We start from the raw sequence: 21,051 nt of genomic DNA on the forward strand, positions 1-21,051 counted from the left end.
ACGGGACTCAAGGCGGAGAACAGATTTAAAAAATGCTTGCTCGAGCCTCGTTAGTCTCTCTTCGAGCATCTTCCCGTTGCAGAACTACAGCTCCCATCAGCCCCTGCAAACACGCCAAATGGCCAGGGGATGCTGGGAGTAGTAGTACCGCATCTTCCGGCGGGCTATTAAATCTCCACACACTTAAAAAGGGCCTAGCTAAGTGGAGAAAGCGTCGCTAAGCTCACTCGGGCCTCACTTTTGAGGTGCGGAGGCCCAATTCTTGAAAGTATGGAGGCTCCTTTCCCGTATGAAAAGGGATACATGAGCGACACCTCTCATTCCTCCATAAGTGAATCTTATTTATTAATTTATTTATTAGATTTATAATATCTCAGGGTGAGTCATAAGCCAAGCGGCGGTTGGCTGAGGGGTGAGGATGAGAGAACTGCTGCTTCTCGCTCCATCCGGGCCTTTGTTTTCGCGGCGTGAGGGAAGCGCCGGCCAGGAAGGCGGGGTCGGGCGCCGACATCCGGGTCCTGGGGGATGGCCTCCCTGAGCCGCTGCATCCGGGTCCTTCTCTCGTGAGGGAAGTTGTCAGGAGCCGCGAGGGGTCCTGAGGCGGAGAACAAGAAGCCTCCGTGCTGCCCGCCGGGACCTCCCCACCCCCGCACCCCGCCGAAGGCCGCTCAGGTACGGCTTCATCCTCGGGCGGCGAAGGGCCGGGACGCCGGAGGACCCGCCTTGTCCGCCTCCCTCAGCGGCTCGGGCGAGTCGGCGTAGGGAATCCTCCCCTCGCCTCTGCTCGCCCTGAAGGCCTGGCGGCGGCGCCCAGCCTTCTCTCGCCGCCCCGTGCGCGCTTACTCCACACACGCGTTCTCGCGCTCACACGAGCGCTGCGAACCGACAACAGCTGGCTAGGCAGTGTAAACCGGCGGCGTTTGTGTTTTTGCGCGGGTTTGTGTTGCTTTCCCAGACAGGCGGTGTTGCATCCCCCCCCCCCAAATTAGCCTTCAAACTCCTTTGCAGTGTCCCTTTACTGTGCGCATAAGCAGGGGACCGCACCGTGCATGTTGTTGGGTTTGTTTTGCTTTTATTACTTCCTTTCGCCTGTAGTTTTATTTCGCATTTTCTTGCTGTGAACCAGCCCCGAGATCTTCGGGTCTTGAAGGGCGGCATACCGATTTAATAAAATAAATGGACGTCATTGGGCTGTGTGTGTGTGTGAAAGAGAGAGAATTTATGCACGGTAGTGCAGCAGCCTGAAAAGGTGTCGATCTGCTGTTGCCTGATCAAAATACGAAACTTTGCAGGAAGTTTTGGAAGAGTGTGTTTTGTACATCTGACAGCTGAATGTGCATATATAGTGTAAACATAGGCAGACTACAAATTCAATGGCTCCTCCCGCAGAGACCTGCCCCTGTCTGGGTTAAAATCAGGGACGGAGGGAGGTGGTTCTGCAGTTGAATAGGTTCATCCCTCTGAGGGCCTTTTCAGTGGCGCCCCATTTGTGTAGCATCCTTCCAGCTTAAATAAGTTGCCAGTGATTCTTCTGTTAAACAGTTTTCACCCGCCAAAGCATGTGTTTATCAAGTATAGTGGGGTTGGTTTTTTTTGCTGCATCCTGGTTTGGTGGTTTGATTTGCCTGTTACTTGAGATTGCACCCTGTACTTGGATAATTTGTCAAGGAAGAAAGGATTGTATCTACCTGTCTGGTAGGCAAGATTGGGACTCAAAACTATGTTAGAATTTGGGTAGTGAAATGATTTCAATTTCTGTTCAAAAATATGACCAATGTTTTATTTTGTATAATATCACTGTGCCCTTATAATTGGAACTTGTCTAGCACAAATAATTGCATCATATCATTGGAATCTTATCGTTATTAAGAACAGCAGCAAAAAAAAACCACATGTGTAACAATAATATGTTGTCTAGAAATATATGGTGCATCTCTGGTAGAGCATAGTATTATACCCCTAAAGCAGCTAGCACAATTGTGCCCATAGATAATAATCCATAAATGGTTACAACTTCATATTTAAACTGGTTTTATGAATGTGTGCTGTTTTAAGTGGGCATTGGATTTTGCTACTGTTTATTTTCAAGTTTTTTATTTTAAGAACTTATGAGGCTGTAACATTTAGATATAACTTCTGGACAGTAGCAGAATCTCAGAATTGTGGCATGGTACTTTTTGTGCAGCATAACTATATCCATGCAGATCAATAGATCTCACTATAGATAGGGTAAGCCATAGAAATTATATATTTATTTGAAGCACCCCCCTATTTTTCAGGAGCCTCCTAACATTGAGAAGCAATGGAAGTAGCAACAAGTCAAACGCAACCTTGCAATGAAAAGCAGCTGCCAAATTCTGAAGGTGGATACGTGTGGCAGGTTACCGACATGAATCGACTGCGCCGTTTCTTGTGTTTTGGTTCTGAGGGAGGTACTTACTACATCAAGGAACAAAAGTTGGGCTTTGAAAATGCAGATGCTCTGCTGAGGCTTATTGAAGATGGCAGAGGCTGTGACGTGGTACAGGAAATAAAGACGTTCAGTCAAGAAGGGAGGGCAGCAAAACAGGAGCCAGCATTGTTTGCGCTTGCCGTTTGTTCACAGTGTTCTGATTCAAAAACAAAACAAGCAGCTTATAAGGCTGTTCCTGAAGTTTGTCGTATACCAACCCATCTCTTCACTTTCATTCAGTTTAAAAAGGATCTGAAGGAGGGCATGAAATGTGGCATGTGGGGCCGTGCCCTAAGAAAAGCTGTTGCGGAGTGGTACAATGGGAAGAATGACATGGCTATTGCTTTAGCGGTGACAAAATATAAGAAAAGAAATGGCTGGTGTCATAAAGATCTTCTCAGGTTATCCCATCTGAAGCCTGCAAACGAAGGTAACAACAACTGGGAATTTTCCATTACAGCTATAATTGTCTGGAGTAAGCACTGTCTGTTTGAGTGTGTAAGAAATGAAGGAATGAGGAATGAAGCCTCCATAAAACTGGGGAGCTGTTGTTGCCCAGGCTCATTTAGACATTGCAGAAATGAGTGACCACACATTTTGAAATCAGATACTTAGACAGAAGTGTGACCATGTGATTTTACTCATGGCTTTCATCATAATGGGAGAAACGGTCCTTAGTCTGTTACTACCATGTTAAGTAGAACGACAAAAATCTCACTTTAAAAAATCACTTTTTTACTTTATACTTACGAATGGTCCGTTTCATTCTATACAGTGAAATGAAGGGAAAATGTGTCTCAAATAGCTAATAAATTACTGGTTTTTTACATTATAACTGAATTATCTCTGATCATAGTTTCGATATTTTTCTGCAAGCTGTAAATGTACAGTACGTTTGATGTGTGTTTGCATATTCTGCTGTAGATAAAAACCTGGTCACTTACTTGACAGTTGGGAGAAAACTTCTTATTAACCATCCTGTTAATAAGCTGTTATGCAAGAGTTACTGAGTATAGCTTTTTTCTATTTCAACAGGCCTTGCCGTAGTCACTAAGTATGTAATGAAAGGGTGGAAGGAAGTCCAAGAAACATATAAAGACAGCAAGCTTTCTCCTGAGACTGAAAAACTGATAAAATATTTGGAGGCAGTGGAGAGGGTCAAGCATACAAAGGATGAATTGGAAGTGATTCATTTGATAGAAGAATATAGTTTAGTTAGGGAACACCTTCTGACAAATCATTTGAAATCTAAAGAGGTGAGTGCATTAAATTTATTATGTGCACTAACTGCGTAGTTAACGTGATGATGTCAAATTGCCTGTTGATTGTTAAATGGTTAAATGTAATATATCCTCATTTTAAAACATCATATCCTGGTCTTTCTATCTCAATCTGTACAAGGTGTGGAAAGCATTGTTACAGGAGATGCCCTTAACAGCAATGTTGAGGAATCTAGGAAAGATGACAGCAAATTCTGTTCTTGAACCGGGAAGCCCAGAAGTAGCAGCAGTTTGTGAAAGACTAAGAAACGAAAAACTTCTTAAAAAGGTAAGACTCTCATGTTTGTATTATGCTAATGCAGCTCGGTGCAGTTGAAGTAGATCATTCTGATAATAGAAATTGTTGTTGAAGGTGTAGCTACACTTGCAACTAAAAACAGCAATTTCACACTTAAGAGTTTTAGAACTGCAAATTTTGATTGAAATATATTGAACCTGCAAACAGCATAGGGATGGAAGAAAGTTGGCCGCTATTTCTAGTTTAAGGAATTGCTGGTGTTGTGGATAAGGTTATAAAAACAAGAATCTTATGAGGTCTTTCTCCTGCACATTGCCATATGTTCAGGAAATCGATTGATCAAGGAAAATGTTGGGAAGCATTTTCTCAGAAAAGGATAAAGTATTGTGGAATTGACAAAACAACAGCACATTATTACTATCTCCTCCATTCTGAGTACCATTTTAAAGGACCATTTTGTAGGAAGAACAGAAACCTTTTACTCAAATGGGAAATAAATCTTTCTTTTACTCAATTGGAAAGAGGGTTAATCCTGCAATGAGGGTTCTAGAGTAAAGTATGATGGAAAGAGTAGAAACACATTAATTGGAGGCAGAGGGTATTGATGTTTCAACACAGCTTAGATCTGATGTGATGTGAGAGCATCAGAGAGAAGTTGCTAAAAACAGCAACCCTAAAACAAATTAAAAACCTGGATATCTCAACATACAGTCGTACCTTGGTTCTCGAACAGAATGCGTTCCGGGAGTCCGTTCGACTCCTGGAACCGTTCGAAAACCAAGGCGTGGCTTCTGATTGGCTGCAGGAGTGTCCCGCAGCCAATCGGAAGTCGTGGAAGCGACACCCAACGTTTGACTTCCAAAAATCATTTGAAACCTGGAACACTCACTTCTGGGTTTTGATTGTTAGGGAGCCAAGGCGTTTGAAATCCAAGGTACAACTGTATATTGTGTGGACATCTTGAAATCCCCCTTTTGGTGTAAAGTGAAGATTACACAAAAGTTTAGAAAAATTAATGTAAGCTAGGATGGTCAGAAGACAACTTAAGATGACAACACTTTTTTTGTATTTAGAATATTGTTTTGTCAATTATATGTCTTTGAGAATGCAGCCCTCTTTTTTCTAGGCTCGAATACATCCATTCCATGTTTTGGTTGCACTAGAAAACTACAAAGGAGAACGTGGTTATCGGGGAAAACTTCGCTGGCAACCTGATAATGACATTTTGGAAGCACTTGATGCCTCATTTTACAAGACCTTCAAGGTAATTATCAGTTGTAGCTGCAGAAGTTCACACCTGTTTTAACGGCATGTTGATTTAACCTTTATTTTGAATCTTTCCAAACATACACGTATAGTATAAGCCTCCAGATGAGCAATCTTCATTTAAGAAAGTATTCAATTTTAATAATAAAAGTTTAAGGTCAGGATTATCAGAGTGTGTTAAGGACTCTGAAAAACAGAAATCTTTTGCTTCTCTGCCTCCTTTCTTGTCCTGGCTAAGTCCCATGGAGACCCATTCTGCAGATTACGCTGCTTCAGCCACTTCCTCCTACTGAGTTCCCTGAGGCCTTGTATTTGGGGGAGATACAGATTATAAAGAACAACATCTTGTGCATCCTTCTCATACTGTGTGTTCTTCTAGTTCTGGGCAAGAGCCAATGTTGTGCCTGTAGCGTGACTTCCTTTGCTCGAGGGTCCCTCAAACGGACCTGGAGACTTGTGGGGAACGGGGGACGGGACAACAACAAGCTGCTTCCCTTACTGTGAGAAGCGAAGTTACAGGGAACCAGGCAGAGGGCCTTCTTGGTAGTGCTGCCCTCCGTGTGGAACACCCTCCCTTCAGATGTCAAGATAAAGAACACAACTTTTAGAAGACATCTGAAGGCAGCCCTGTATTGGGAAGTTTTTAATGCTTGATACTTTATTGTGTTTTTAAATATGCTGTAAGCTGCCCAGAGTGGCTGGGGAAACCCAGCCAGATGGATGGGGTATAAATAATAAAATTATTTATTATTATCATCATCATCATCATTATTAGCAGATGACCATAGTTTGGACATCACCCTCTTTTTCGTCAAGGTAGCAATTGCTTGTTCTCAATGTATGCTTATGCTATGAAAGCATAATAATAACAACCACTCACCCAATTTACCTCTCACACTCTTTCTTTAGACAATGGAGCCAACAGGGAAGCATTTCATGCTTGCAATTGATGTCAGTGACTCTATGTTCCAAAAGGTTTTGGGTAGTGTGCTGAATGCTAGTACAGTTGCTGCAGCAATGTGTATGGTAAGTTACGTTTGTTTCACCAAATTATTTTAACTCAAATTTGAATGCTGAATTAGCTTTCTGTTGTCTTTCATGCCCAGACATGCACTCTGCCTACAGACCTAATCAAGAGACACCTAAAAACCTAAGTGGGGGGGGTAGGGTAAGCTTGTGATGCCTTAGAGAGTCTTTCCTCATTTTTTAAGAAGGCTTACTTTAAAAGATAAAAGCATGCTTGCAAAGCAAACATAATAACCCCTATCTAACTTTTTATCATCTAAAAGTATGATGCAGATAATCATGCATGTATTTGGGGTGGTTATGGAAGACAAACAAACAACTTAGTGAGGGAGCAATGTCCTCCTTTCTACTCCCAAATGTCTCACATTAGCACATTTAGAGCAATGCATAGAGATGTGAAGGCCGGGGGGAGGTACAGGAAAATTGGGGGGAAATGGGTTTCCTCCCAATTTTTCCATTTTCTCCCCAGGCCTTCACATCTCTAGGAAGGCATGAAGGAGCCACCTGGAGCAGCAAAAGAGATACAAGAGGATGGAGGGATCTGTTAGAGAGTGATAAGTTTGATTGAGAAGTACAAGAGGAGAGGAGCTGAAGAGGAAATGTGGCTATAGCAGTGGACACTCTGAAAATCCTGAGACAGACAGTGGTACCCTTAGGTCTCCCTTCAGAACATAGAACACAAATTGAAAATAACATGGCTTCATTTTTTGTTTTCTGTTTTGTTTAACACCCTTACCAGGTTGTTGCACGAACTGAAAAAGATTCTCATATTGTTGCCTTTTCCCATGAAATGGTCCCTTGCTCGGTGACTGAGGACATGACATTACCTCAAGTGTTACAAAAGATGTCTGAGGTATCTAAAGCTTTTATTTTTGTCTCTAATTTTATATGTGGAAGTTCAACTAATTGTCCTGAATTGCAAAAGGGAACTACTGGTAAACGTTCTCCCTCATTTTGAACAAAACATTTTATAAATAATATTTTGAAGTATCTTGTTCACTCTCAGATTATTTTTTCACCTTTAAATTAAACTGAAGCTACCTTTGATAATATTTTCATGCAATTTTCACCGTTCCCCAGTCTATATATAACCCTATACATATGGACTTGGATGTAAATCCACTTGTGTTCAATGGGACTTTCCGTCCAGTAAGTATATTTAAGATCTTAAAATCTGTGATTAAAGATAAAGGTAAAGGGACCCCTGACCATTAGGTCCAGTTAATTAGTTTGTTTGAAAAGATGGAATCGAGACCTGTATCAAACATCAATAGACTCAACAAAAATATAGAACTAAAATTCATTTTTGCTATTGAACATTATTATATGTACATGGCACTTTACATAGTTGCATGCCAAAATCGAAGAAAAACAAAACCCTGGCGTTAAGAGTTTACACTGTAAATTTCAAAAGGAGGAGTAACAGGTAGAGAAGGAAGAGACAAGGTTAAGATGGAAGACCAAGGGCAGTTGCCTGTATTTAAGCTTTGTTGCAGTTGAGGCTGAGCATAGATTTGAAGTGATATTGGAAGGTAGAGAGAGAAAGAAAGAGATATTATATAGGAGTTCTAGGGATAAGGGACAGAAAGAGAATGTGGCCAACACTGTTGTAAGAATAGTAGTCTTTGGGTCAATTGCTGGCAATAGAGTTTGAGTAAATGTTGTGGACAGGGATGTAACAGGAAATAAGAGCACAGAGAGATGCTAGGGCAAAACCTTGGAGAGCTATATGGGTAAAAACAAAAAGTTTATCCTGGATGCTGAAGAGTATAGGAAGTCGTCAGGGATTTGCGGAGGGCTTCTCAGAGTGCACCAGTATGAGAGATGAGTAGAGTTTTGAACCGAAGTACAGTTCCCATCTAAAACGTCTGCTGACTTGTTTTGTTAGTAATGGTTTCTTATTTTTCCTAGATTCCAATGGGTGCCACAGATTGTTCTCTTCCAATGCTATGGGCTCAGAAGACAGGTGTAGCTGTTGATGTCTTTATTGTGTTAACAGATAATGAGACATTTGCTGGAGATACTCATCCTGCCACAGCCTTGAGGACGTATAGAGAGGTAAAATGCCCTTTGTACAACTTTGCCATGAAGTTGCTTCTGTAGGAAATAGCTGATTTTTAAATAGTTCCCACCTTTTAATAGGATGACTGCTATGTTGCAGAAATAAAAACTCTTTAGAATCATTTATGTGTGGCAGTTGAAACTACAATACTAGTGGCTGGCACACTGTTAAAAATATTCCAGTTTGCAACAGCAGCACTCAAAAATAATTTTCTTCAAACATTTTGCTCACTTCACATTTACTCTGGTCAGTATCAGTGTAAGGTGCTGTACTTTGTGGCTCTTCAGTGGGTCTGCATCATGGTCAACCAGATTTGTGCATGTGTGGCTATAAAAGCTCCCTAGAAGCCAAGCCAGCGGGGGATGTTATTGTAGTGGAAAACAGATGGAATTGGAAACCCAGAGAAATTGTCAATGAATACTGTCTTGCATGCAAAGAGGTGGGGCAGGTCAGCCGGGTTTCCTGTATCTGTCACAGTAAAGTGTAAACACTTGGCTTTTGTAAAGAGTTCATGCTTGGCTGTGCAGCTGCACACTGGAAAAAATGTGATTTCTTTTTCTTCTTCCTTCAGAGAATGGGTATTCCATCCAAGCTGATAGTTTGTGGCTTGACATCCAACAGTTTTACCATTGCAGACCCAGATGACAGAGGCATGCTGGACATATGTGGCTTTGACACAGGAGCACCAGATGTCATTCGAAACTTCACTTTGGATTTGATTTAAATCTGTGAGCACCTGCTTTACTGAATCTGTTACTTGCTGAAGACTTTGATCTGGGACTTACCAGTCGGATTGACTGACTGTACTAACTTATGACTGAGTTTGACTCATCAATTGGAAAGTTGAACTTTTTTAAAGGGGGTGTACAGACAAGTAGAGGCAGAATCCACTTTCTGGGGAGATTGTTTACTTCTGTTGCATATAGTTTTAAAATAGCAGTGGAAAGCCTTATAGAAATACCTATGGAACACCATATGTGTTTAATTTTATTAATAGCTTACCAATAGCAAGGTATTCCATCAATTTATACATTATTTTCTGAGAATAATTTTATTCTGTTACTTCCAGGATGGGAAGTGATTTTAACATTTTACATTGTGTTGGGTTAATAACTGTTTGCTTGAGTAGCTGTTACTCATTGTATTGAAAAGGAAAAGCGAGACCAAGTCTGCACTACAGGTTAACTCACTTTTATTAATGTGTGTTGGTTCACATTGTGTACACCACACCTACTTTTGGCAACTTGCTGCTTTCAGTGCTCCTTTTATTTATAGGGGATTCTGTTTCTATAAGTGTTGGGATATTTTTTGGACAACTGGATTGTCCCAAGGGATATGTGGGTGGTGTTTGGTCTTCAGCCTCCTCCTTCATCATTCCTTGTTTCAAAACAAGTCTTGCAAGAATTGCACGATTTCGTAGTCATGCATTCTCATCACACTAATTCACGAATAAGCATATTTTAAATTTTATACGTTTGCTGATATGAAGAGGGATCACCAAGCAAGTTTGTCTTTTTGCACATTTTAATCAAAGGCAAATGAAATTACAAACCTCACCATTTGAAGCACAGGGACAAAGAAGTAGAGAGGATTGTTGGCAAAGATAAAAATTGTGGCAAGTAATTTCATGCTAGTAAATGGTGTAGGGAATATGCCCTGAAACAGTCTTTTAAGTGTGACAGCACTGAACCTGTACAGGTTTCCAGGTATTTTGAGTGCAGTTGATGCCAGTGAGAAGCTAAATTCTAGTCAACAGTGATTTGTGGTATACTATTAGTGCAGGCAAACCCCATGGACCAACCTTGTAGTTTTCACCTCAGCTGTGTACAATAGGGAAATACTTATGGAATGCACTAGACCACACAACTGTGATAGGGGTACAAAAGCTACATATATTTTAAACTGAACGGGGAAGTTTTAATTAAATTATAATGGCTTTTTTTGGTCTTTTCTGGAGCTGAATGTATTGGTACATACTACTATCATTACCTTATCTATGAGCATTATAGGTAACAAACTGCCCTTCTTTATGCCTTGTTCACTTTGTTCAAAACCCATTTCCTTCCACCAGCTTCTACGGAAAGTTTTAATATATTGAGTTCTTCTTTACAGGGCACTAGTGTTAATCAGTGCAACTGGTAGAGCAAAATTGATACTTATGCATGTATACTGGAGTCCTGAAATATGCCATATAATACAAAAAATAACAACCACATCCTTCCTTTCTGATGTTTTAGTCCTAGGTTGATAAATTTCTTTCAAGTGTTCTTTTGAAAACACTTCTCAATGCAAACACTAATCTATTGTCAAAATCCAGTGTAATTATAGCAAAGTAATTACACAGTGCATTCTGCAAACATTTTATAGTCCACAATTTGTATGGGCCTCAGCCTAGTGAACATTTGATTAAATTGTAATGAGCAGGGATGCAGCAACTGCCTGCATCTTATCCAGTCAAAAGTGTTTGCACTGCATTTTGTATAAAGTACCTACTATAGGTACTTGCATTTTTTCACAACTTCAGAATGTTACTTGCAAATGCTATTTTTTTTCCCTTTTTAATTCTTAAAATGGCTAGAGAATCCAGGAAATCACAATTTGCAATTGTTGAAGGATGTGCATCTTAAGACATTAGTAGTTATGTAAGTAGTGGCATATGTTTAATACAGGACTGCAAAGTTTGACTAAGTGTAGAATAATTCATTAAAATTTTTGATCAAAAAGATTAATAGAGTAACACATTTTCAATAATAGTAATGTAAGTACTTCACCTGGAAATTCCAGGCATTGTCTTAGAAAAGTCCAAGATTAATATATTCAAGATAATTAATAATTTGGTACAGTTCTTTAGAAGGAGATTGTTTCTGTAATTGCCAAGATGCATAGTTACTTTTCTGCCCTTCACAGAAGCAGCAATCCATCAGAAGCAGCTATATTTAAAATATTGCCATATGAAGTACTTGTGGCTGCAATCTCTTGTCTAATTTTTTTTATTAAAGGAGGCAAGTGTCTAAAAATGTTACAATAACACTGTGCTGCTTTTCTAATATCTTGGGTGATATTTGTTTTAGATTAGCTCTTGTGTACATAGCAGGCATTATTTCCTTCTTGTTAAAAGATAATAATTCTGTTATGAGTATTATGCCTCTTCCTGTAGAGAGATGCCCTACATGGATTAGATGCATGATTGATCAACAAATACTAATGACAGTTACTGACCAAATGAACAGAACTACTGCCCTCTCCCAAGGTATGAGAATATCAAAAGCACAGAAAATGGTAAATGATAGAATAGGAAATTGCTGCTAAGTGTGAAAATAGTTGCTACACATACATTACTAACATAAAGTATGCTTTGTACAGCGTTGGTAAAAGTTTGGTGTAAACGTTAGGTGAGTCAGAATAAGCTAATTGTTCAAGTAGAAAGAAGCTGACATGACTTTGTGTGGCTTTAGCACAAATTTAATTCATTGAAAACTAAAAGGAATAGCTGTAACTACCATATTTTTACACTTTCAAAATTAAGTACAGTTAACTTGTCTTATACACATTTCGCTTGTGTGTATTCAGTTTTATGCACTTGGCAAATTAAAAAACAAACAAACAAGGGGGCAGACCTAAAAAAAACACCCTAACTTTTGCAATTCCATCCATCATTGCATCCAGTGTGTTTTGACTATATGTAATTTTGACTTCATGCATTATCCCTGGAATGTAACTCCCACGTAAGTTTGAGAGTTGCCTGTTTCCAGTTGTTTTGCAGGCTGAGATTTAGGGCCAGTTCCTTTGTAGAGGAATGCCAGTGGATTTGCAGGAAAGAAGAGCCTAAACCGGGGTGGCTGATTGGTGGCTTCCAGATGTTGCTGGACTCTTAACACCCATCAGACCTTGTCAGCATATCCAGTGATGATGGGAGTTGTAATACAGCAGTGTCTGAAGGTCCACTGGTTGGCCACTCCTCTGTCATAAACATTGGTGAGATTCTGAAGAGTTAATAGTACTAACACTAATAATTTTATTATTTGTATGCCGCCCATCTGACTGGGTTGCCCCAGCCACTCTGGGCGGTTCCCAACAGAATATTAAAAACACCATCAAACATTAAAACCTTCCCTAAACAGGGCTGCCTTCAGATATCTTCTAAATGTCAATTAGTTGTTTATTTCCTTGACATTTGATGGGAGGGCATTCCCGCAGGGTGGGCTCCACCACCAAAAGGGCCTTCTGCCTGGTTCCCTGTAGCTTCACTTCTCGCAGTGAGGAAACCGCCAGAAGGCCCTCAGAGCTGGACCTCAGCGTCTGGGCAGAATGATGGAGGTGAACACACTCCTTCAGGTATACAGGGCCAAAGCTACGTGTGCCAGATTATGTCGCTATGCCCTGTAGAATTTTGCTTCCTACCCCATTAAAGGGTAGTAACTCCACTCCACCCACATAATACATTGCTTTTGAGATTTCCCTTGGCCTCAGAAGAGATTTTCTATATGGCTATAGAGTGGGTTGGCTGTTGAGGAAATGCTAGTCAAAGTCTTCTAAGAGCATATTGCATTATTGGTTGTGCAGTTTTGATGCCTCTTTTAGCAAAGCCCTATTGTTTTTCCCCCCTCTTTGACATTTTTTGCAGACACTAATCTATGATACACAAAGTATTGGTTCTAGGTCTGTTATTTTGATTAGGCTAGCTGTTTTTATTCTCCAGAACTCCTGGGTCGACTTAGTTGAAAAATGCTTATTGTTTGACACACTCTAGGAATGCAAAAAAGCATGGGAAAAGCCAGATGTCATTTGTGACCTGCCTGCCAGATGGCATTCAGAATTCAGTTTTTCAAGCAAATGATCTGAATTGCCTTTCCAGGCATGGCCAAACTTGGCCCTCCAGATGTTTTGGGACTACAGTTCCCATCCCTAACCACTGGTCCTGTTAGCTAGGGGTGATGGGAGTTGTAGTCCCACAACATCTGGAGGGCCACGTTTGGCCATGCCTGCTCCAAACAATATCAGTGATCCTTTTAGATCAATTCATGGACTTTGTGCCAATATTTTATGAAAAAATGTAGGAGTTAAGCCCCGTTTCACAGAGGTTTGTCTACAGTATACAAATGTTTCTCAGGGATATGGATAGCTATTCTGATTTTGATGTCAATATGCTATGAAATTCAATCCTGCCTTTTTCTGCCTGTGTTGCAGAAGCAGCAGAGTGTAGCAGCTAAGGAGGAAGGGAGCAGCAAATTCAGAGTAGGTGAGGTATCATAATTGGTCCTGCATCCAAGATGGTTAAAGGCTCTTAATCATTCTTCTATGTGCTAGTTATCTCTGTTGTGTCCTCTATTCTGGGCACCCCTGTATGCAAACAAATTGTACAGATCTCAATGGGACATAATAAAATAGGTGGGCAGAACAGGCCAGACTTCAGTTGGTTACTAGGTAGGTAGCATTAAAGTGTTGATATAGGACAGGTTGCTAAGCAGCTATGAGCGTTTGAGTGCTTGAAGAAATTGAATGAATGCTTCTGCAAAAAGAAAAAGAAAAATGCTAAGCATTTGGGCAAACAAACAGTTAATTCTGAGTTAAAAGTTTTTCATATGCTCATTATAATGGAACTAAGTTATTAACTCTGGGAAAGTCCTATAAATGTCATTGTGGAGCTGCTGCTTGAGTAGTCTCTAGAAAAGAGGATTCAGAAGTGCAAAACTAATACTGAGAAATGATTGTAGGAATAGCATACATGGGTACTTGGGGGTGGAAGAATAAAAAATTAAGGTCCTAATGCTAAAAGAAGTATTGAGAAGAAAACTGTATTTCCTGGAAAGTGTGTTGATTCCTTCAAGTGCATGTCTTTCTTCAAATGGTAAGACACATAATTACATAAATGGTCTAAATTAATAATCAGAAAAATGAAGACTAGCAGGACTGATGAACGCGCAGAGATGAGAAAAAAATTGATCTCTTTGAAAAGGGATGCAATTAGCACTTTATGAGATTTTGGGAACACAAATTAAAATTTAACTGAAATTGTTCTTTCTGCTTCTGTATGCTGTTTCAAACCTGCATTTTACATAGGAGGATACAAGGCCTTATTTTTCCTGCCCATCCTCTCCACTGCTTCCCCCCCTCCCCGAATGAAAGCTTCTCCTGGCAATTTGAAACCCCAGGAAAATGTGGCATATGGTATAGGTGGGAAGAAAAAGGGCAGGAAAACCTTGTTACGTGAGCAGCCTCCTGCTCACCAAAATGTGGATGCATGTTGTTGTAAAGCATGAGCTGATTAATGCTGAGAAGTAGACAGTCCATAAAGCTAGAGTGTAATCCAAGGCCAGGCAGGCACTGGTGCCTTGTGTGTGTTTCTGTGGAGCCCATGTACTTCTGAGAATTTCCTGTTACATGTGCAGAATACTCCTGAGCTCATGGAAGAGTACATGAAATCCCTGGTGTGTGTCACATCTTCTGGCTCACAAGTTGTAAATCGTTGAGGGTCTATGGAATACACCATGACATTACTGTTTTTACATACACTAATTCTGAATATATTTTAATACTGTCACATCTCTCACTACAGAAATGCTACTGTCTTACCTTGCGACTCTTTCACAACCCAGCTGCTGTTTAGCCACCATTCATTTTTCTCATTACTTGATTTACGCAAGTACATGGGAAGGGCTGAGTGAATAGTGCTCTAATCGGGTATCTTTCCCCTTTCAGTAGTTATAAAGGTCATCTTAATTCCCCTTTCTCCGTTTGGCCACTTTCTTTTCTGAGGTTTGTCTGTTCCAGGTATGATTTGCGCTGCTAGTCTCACCTTGTTCTTTTTAAAATGATAGATATATATATTTGCTGTTTCTTTACACTTTTGTAAAGGTGTTCTTTTCTGTCGAGTAGTAGACAGAGCCCATAGGCTGATGCAAACACAACAAATTCATTAAACTGGTTGAGAGGGCCTTAAGTTTGAGTTGAGCCTCAACAATGGCTAAGCGTTACATCACTACTGGTTAATGCTAACTACGATTCACACTTCATTGGGATTTTTAATCAGCTTCTGACTTTTTTTTCTGGTTAGTCCTAACCATGATTAACATCTGTGCCAACATACCCCTCAATTGGGTTGAAGCTTTTGTGGGAAATTCAAGCTGGGTGGGTGGGTTGCAGTGAGCAACCAAATAACAGGCTCCCAAGTTTTTAGCCATGGTATTGCAGCTACGTAGGCCTATGGTGCAATGACCATAGCCTCTGATGGTTTCACAGAGCAGCTTTGTGTACTCCCACCCTCATACTGGAGTGGGATTGCATGTATTTGAATGGCACAAAAGGACTCCAGTTGAGATGGTTTCACTAGAGAAGATTAGTAACAAGTTTGAGAAATTGAGGGCCCAGTTAGGCAGAAAGCTGTGGGACACAAGTTGAATAATCATGGTATTTGTTGAGTACAATCGAAATATAAAAATGAGCATAGAACAATGAAGTTCTTAAAAAAACAAAAAACAAAACCTGATTTTTTTGTGCTTTGTTCTTTTGGTGTTTCCAAAGTTCTGTTTGTAGAATCTGAGCAAAAGCAATAATTCTGTCGTACAGCAGGACCCATTCGCTTGAAGGAAATGCTTTAGCTGCCGCTGGTTTCCTTGCGGAGGAGAAAAAAAACATAGTGCTTTACAAAGTATATACTCAAATTAATGCTCACCAAGCTCAATTAAAAATGTCCTAAAATAAGACAAACCTGTGGAAATGCTTCAGTTGCCACCAGTTTCCTTGCGGAGAAGCAAAAAAAGTGCTTTACAGTTAAAATGCCCTGAAAATCAGACATACATGAGGAAGGCCGGAATTAATTTTCGTGGTATTAGAAATGTGTTCTTGGACTCGCAAAGTGAGTGAGAAGTTAATGACTATTGTGGAAGTATGAATGTACTGTATATGCATGTGGCTCTGCTGTTTTTTCTTTTATTTTCATGGAGTATAGGAAACACACGAGATGAGTGCACTTTAGGGTGGCACAGTATAAACTTAACTATGAGCACAATAGGTAACAAGCAGCCCCTTTAAGACCTTGTTCACACTACATACCTGCATTCTGGCTAGAACATGGTGCTTGTAACATCTGGGTTTCCATGCGAAGAAAATATTTTTCATGGAGGAGCTTTCAACCATCTGAGTCCCCACATAGTCTTTAAGTGTATGTTGATCACCTTGGAGAGAACTCAACCTTCTATTCAATACATTCTAATTTGAGCAGCTGTTCCCAGACTAATAGTTTGTTAAAACCACACTTACATATTTGGAGCAATATAGTCCCTCTATAAGCAAATGCGACCACATTATTTGCATTGTGTGCTTTGGATTAAAAGCTTACCAATTTGTATGTGTAACTGTACAACAAAGTTAACTTTATTGCTACAACTGCAGTGCTGCTTAATTTTCTTTAGATCTAAATATGGTTAACATAGGATGTGGCGACACTGTTTTAATAGACTGGTAAATAGGGTTTTGGTGTTAGCTTTTTCTACAGAATGAAAAAGAGCCTTAATTGGGTAAACAGTGGTGTTATTGTTTAGAATGCCTTAAGATATGTATCATATGAAATGGGCACTCATTTGAATCTGTAGGTATGCAGCTTTCCCCCTAAATAATTGAGTTCTGCCTTAAGCCACGCCACCCTGAGATCTGAGAGTGTACAATTGAACAGGCTAGCATTAAAATAGGAAATGGGTGGGGTGGGGTGGGAATAGGTCTTTGTGGTAAAAGGATAAAAAGTGTAAATGTCTTAGAAATAATTCCTTTTACATGTTAATGTAGCATTATAAAGGCAACCTAGACATACCAGCATTTTGCATGTTTTTGTTTTTGCATTTATTTGATGGAGCTATATTGTACTGTGGGAAAACCCTATATACAAAAAGCTGTTCAATACAAATTGGTAATCCATAGACCAGATTAATTTATTTTATTAATATTGTGGGAAGATCAGTTTTCACTTGAGGGTTCAGTTTCAGTTCTTTAAGAAACATTGAGATAGAGATATTTACCAGCATCTGTGCAAAATGTTTTTTTAATGGTATGTTTAGTGTGAAATGTATGTGTTTGTCTAATTGGTAGATAAATATTACTTAACAGGGTCATAAAGAACTTAGCAAAACTTTTAACTCTTGCAATAGCAGGAAAAATGCTATTATTCAGGTCTCTATGTTGTGATTTTTGCTTTATATATGTTAAAGGTGCACTATGTCATTCAAAACAAGAAGGAAGACTGCCTATGAATTACAAATTTTATCCATTTAAACTTTTACAATTGAAGTTTATACATTTTGTTGTTTGCTTGTATTTTGACTGAATTTGCTGCTCAGTTTTTTAGAATTAAAAACTGCCTTCTATTGGAGCAAAATACATTACTTGTGAATGTGAGTAATGAAGCCCTGATAATCACTACCTATATACACAGCTTATGGAGAGGGCTATTTTGAATAGAGGATCGGGGATGTGTAAAGTCGAAATCAAAATCTCCTCTTGAAGGTTTAATTTTAAAATGAAAACAGCTGTCACAGCTTCATGAAATAATTTGAGTATAACACAAAGGCCTTAAGAGGTTTGTGTTGGTATCTGACTTCTACTTTAAACATGCTGGAAAATCAGCCTTAATATCTTTTTTTTAAAAAAAAAATCAAATAGTGCATCTTTAACTGTGACATGATTACTTTCTTAATAAGAAAGGTGAACATTGCCAGACAATGTGGTTTTTGATCTTACTCATAACCCTAATCCTTAAATAATTACATGAACGGTTTTTGACGCTGCAAATGAATTGTTCCTAATCTACATTATGATTTGTAGAACACGACAAGTACAAAATAAATTCTATGCATTATCATTCTCTTAAATGACTTCACAATCAATATGCATGTACTAAGGCTCACTAAATGGTAGGCATATGTATGGAAAATGAGGCCATAAAGATCAGCTGGAACAGATGTTGGGCAGGTGCTGAATGCTGTTTACCTCTGCATGCCTACATTCTGCCTCTTTGGGTGAGGTCCAGTGTAGCACAAATTGGCATTCCCTCATGCAATGGGACTTCTCCCTGCCACCCCCTTTCAGCCTCCCATGCACCCTCAAAGCCTGTTCCTGAGGGTTGGGGGATATTCCATGACAGACTTGGAGGAGCAGAAAATTTTTATTGCCCAGGTGGGTGGGCTTCATTAGATGTGACCCTTTGTTTCCAGGCCTCTGATGTAAGTTGGCCTTTGTGGTGAGAGCCAGTGTGGTATAGTGGTTAAGAGCAGTGGACTCGTAATCTGGGGAACTGGGTTCGCTTCCCCGCTCCTCCACATGCAGCTGCTGGGTGACCTTGGGCCAGTCACACATCTCTGAAGTCTCTCAGCCTCACTCGTCTCACAGAGTGCTTGTGGTGGGGGAGGAAAGGAAAGGAGATTGTTAGTCGCTTTGAGACTCCTTAGGGTAGTGATAAAGTGGGATATCAAATCCAAACTCCTCCTCCTCCTCCTCTTCTTTGTCCTTGGCTGTTAAGCTTCTGGTGGCTCTCACAACCATTATGTGTTTCCTTACGAATTCTCACAATGCACTTACCCTTCCTGTAAGCTTTCTCAACCATGTCTGCCCTGCTCCCCTCCGTACTGACATAGTTATTTAGGAGAAAGACAGTTCCAGAGCTGTGGTATCTTGTAGGATCACCGACTTCAAATTTCAGATCGAGAAAATATGTTTCAAGATTGGCTTTACAATTAAGGGGGCTCTAGGTGGTGTGGCGGCTTTTTGGTGCAGAAATGAATGGAAGGAATTTGCTCTGGTTTTCCCGTGGTTATTGTGGTGATGCCATAGGAAGGCCAACCATTTCAGCTAAATGCATGTAGTGGTTGCGTCATTTTTGTGCAGGAGAAAAACAAGTATGTGTTTGGAGATAAAATTGATTTGAACAGGGACAAATGCACTAGCATGAAGGTTATGAATTGTAACATCCACTTTCTAGAGCAGTATGGTGAACTTGCGTCCCTTTGGATGCTTTTTGACAACTCCCACCATCCCAGACCACTGGCTGTGCTTCCTAGTACAGCTGGGAGTCGAACAATATTCAGCATCCCTGCTCTAGCACTTTTAAGGCGACATTCCTATACTCACTTACCTGGTAGTAAGACCCACTGAACTAAACTGAACTTTGAGAAGGCATTAGTAGTGTACTCCTTTTATTGTCTCTTTCCCTTAGAAAGTGTTGTAGGGACTAAAAGTTCACTGGCTAGCCATTTCAAATTAAAATATTTCTAATATGTCCTTCATTGCACATGATTCCATGACGGTATAATGATCCACTCCTCACACGTCACACTAGCTCGATAACTATTTTGTGACATTTTATTCTTGGTCATAATAAAGGTATTCACAGACAATGGATTTCCTTTTGTGTTTTGTGTGGCTTCATCAATCACAGATTAGAAACAACGTACTTTGGGCACAAACCATGTTAGCAGTCTCACAGTTCATTGAATTGAAATCTACACTTCAGACTATTTTTGCTGCTCTCTGAGCTACTCCAGCAAATGCAAGTTTCCCATATTCATTTGAAGCACAGTGATAAAAGCACAAAGTTATGTAATTCTGGGTTTCCACATTGAGTGTGGTGCTTCTTGTTGCACAACTGTACCTTGTAAAGAGGTTGGCTGCTATGCCCTGTCAAAGCATGGCATTCTGGTACAAGCATGTGAAAGTATTGAGGGAAAGGTCTTTTGGTTGACAGTATTTGCTTGAAAAGCGGGATAGCAATAATGATTAAAGCTAGATATAAGGTAAAGGTAAAGGGACCCCTGACCATTAGGTCCAGTCGTGGCCGACTCTGGGGTTGCAGCGCTCATCTCGCTTTATTGGCCGCGGGAGCCGGCGTACAGCTTCTGGGCCATGTGGCCAGCATGACTAAGCTGCTTCTGGCGAACCAGAGCAGCGCACGGAAACGCATTTACCTTCCCGCCGGAGCGGTACCTATTTATCTACTTGCACTCTGACATGCTTTCGAACTGCTAGGTTGGCAGGAGCAGGGACTGAGCAATGGGGATTCGAACTGCCGACCTTCTGATCAGCAAGTCCTGGGCTCTGCGGTTTAACCCACAGCGCCACCAAATGTACATTATATAATTGCACACACTTAATGGCAAATACTGAAGTATCTTACTTTGCTCAAGTATTCAGCAACAGGGAAAACTTTTGTAGAAAATACCACTGAAAAACAGGATCGCGCCACTTCCAGATGTTGATGGACTATACCTATCACCCCATGGCTGGTAGGAACTGTAGAGCCACAAGTTGGCTACTCATAGTATAAAATGTCGCTTGTAATTTATGAGCATAAAAATAAAAATAAGCACTGTTGCAGCAGTGGGCTAGAGAAACTTCGGTGTTCTGCACCAGGGAAGCTTGGAGATGTGTTTTAAAAACAGTCCGTTCTACTTTACCTGTAGCTTTAGCCTGTCACTTCAGATCGCAATACCACACTTCTTTAATATCTTTCCTCCTCTCACCTCTCCACCTGCTTGATTCGAACTGTGACAAGCTAATCGTCTGCCATTGCTTTCAAGGTCTGGCAATGAGGTCGGGAAGGGAGAGAGTGCCAGCTAGACTCTTTGCTTGTACACTCCTCCCACCCCCTTGTGCATGGTCACAACAAGGAGTTCAAAATGCTTGCTTCTGGTTTCCATTAACCACAGCTCAGCATTATGCGTATACCTTGGGATTCATCTTTGGT

General features: G+C 40.4%; 1 protein-coding gene across 2 annotated transcripts; it reads left to right on the top strand.

Moving 5' to 3' along the window:
* The first annotated feature begins 154 nt into the window (after nt 1-154).
* Nucleotides 155-18,169, top strand: RO60 (Ro60, Y RNA binding protein). Of its 2 annotated transcripts, none has more exons than XM_083620330.1 (9): nt 155-672; nt 2,280-2,882; nt 3,488-3,708; nt 3,854-4,000; nt 5,097-5,234; nt 6,146-6,262; nt 7,002-7,115; nt 8,174-8,320; nt 8,896-18,169. In XM_083620330.1, the coding sequence occupies exons 2-9, from the start codon at nt 2,303-2,305 to the stop codon at nt 9,046-9,048; spliced, it is 1,617 nt and encodes a 538-aa protein (XP_083476456.1). In that variant the 5' UTR covers nt 155-672; nt 2,280-2,302; the 3' UTR covers nt 9,049-18,169. The 2 variants fall into 2 exon arrangements, 1 of the variants encoding a protein (XP_083476456.1); XR_014549558.1 differs by having other exon boundaries at nt 535-672; nt 7,002-7,438; nt 7,484-8,320.
* Nucleotides 18,170-21,051: the final 2,882 nt, after the last annotated feature.

This window comes from Podarcis filfolensis (assembly GCF_964270895.1).
Source record: "Podarcis filfolensis genome assembly, chromosome: 6".
Classification (NCBI taxonomy): Eukaryota; Metazoa; Chordata; class Lepidosauria; order Squamata; family Lacertidae; genus Podarcis; species Podarcis filfolensis.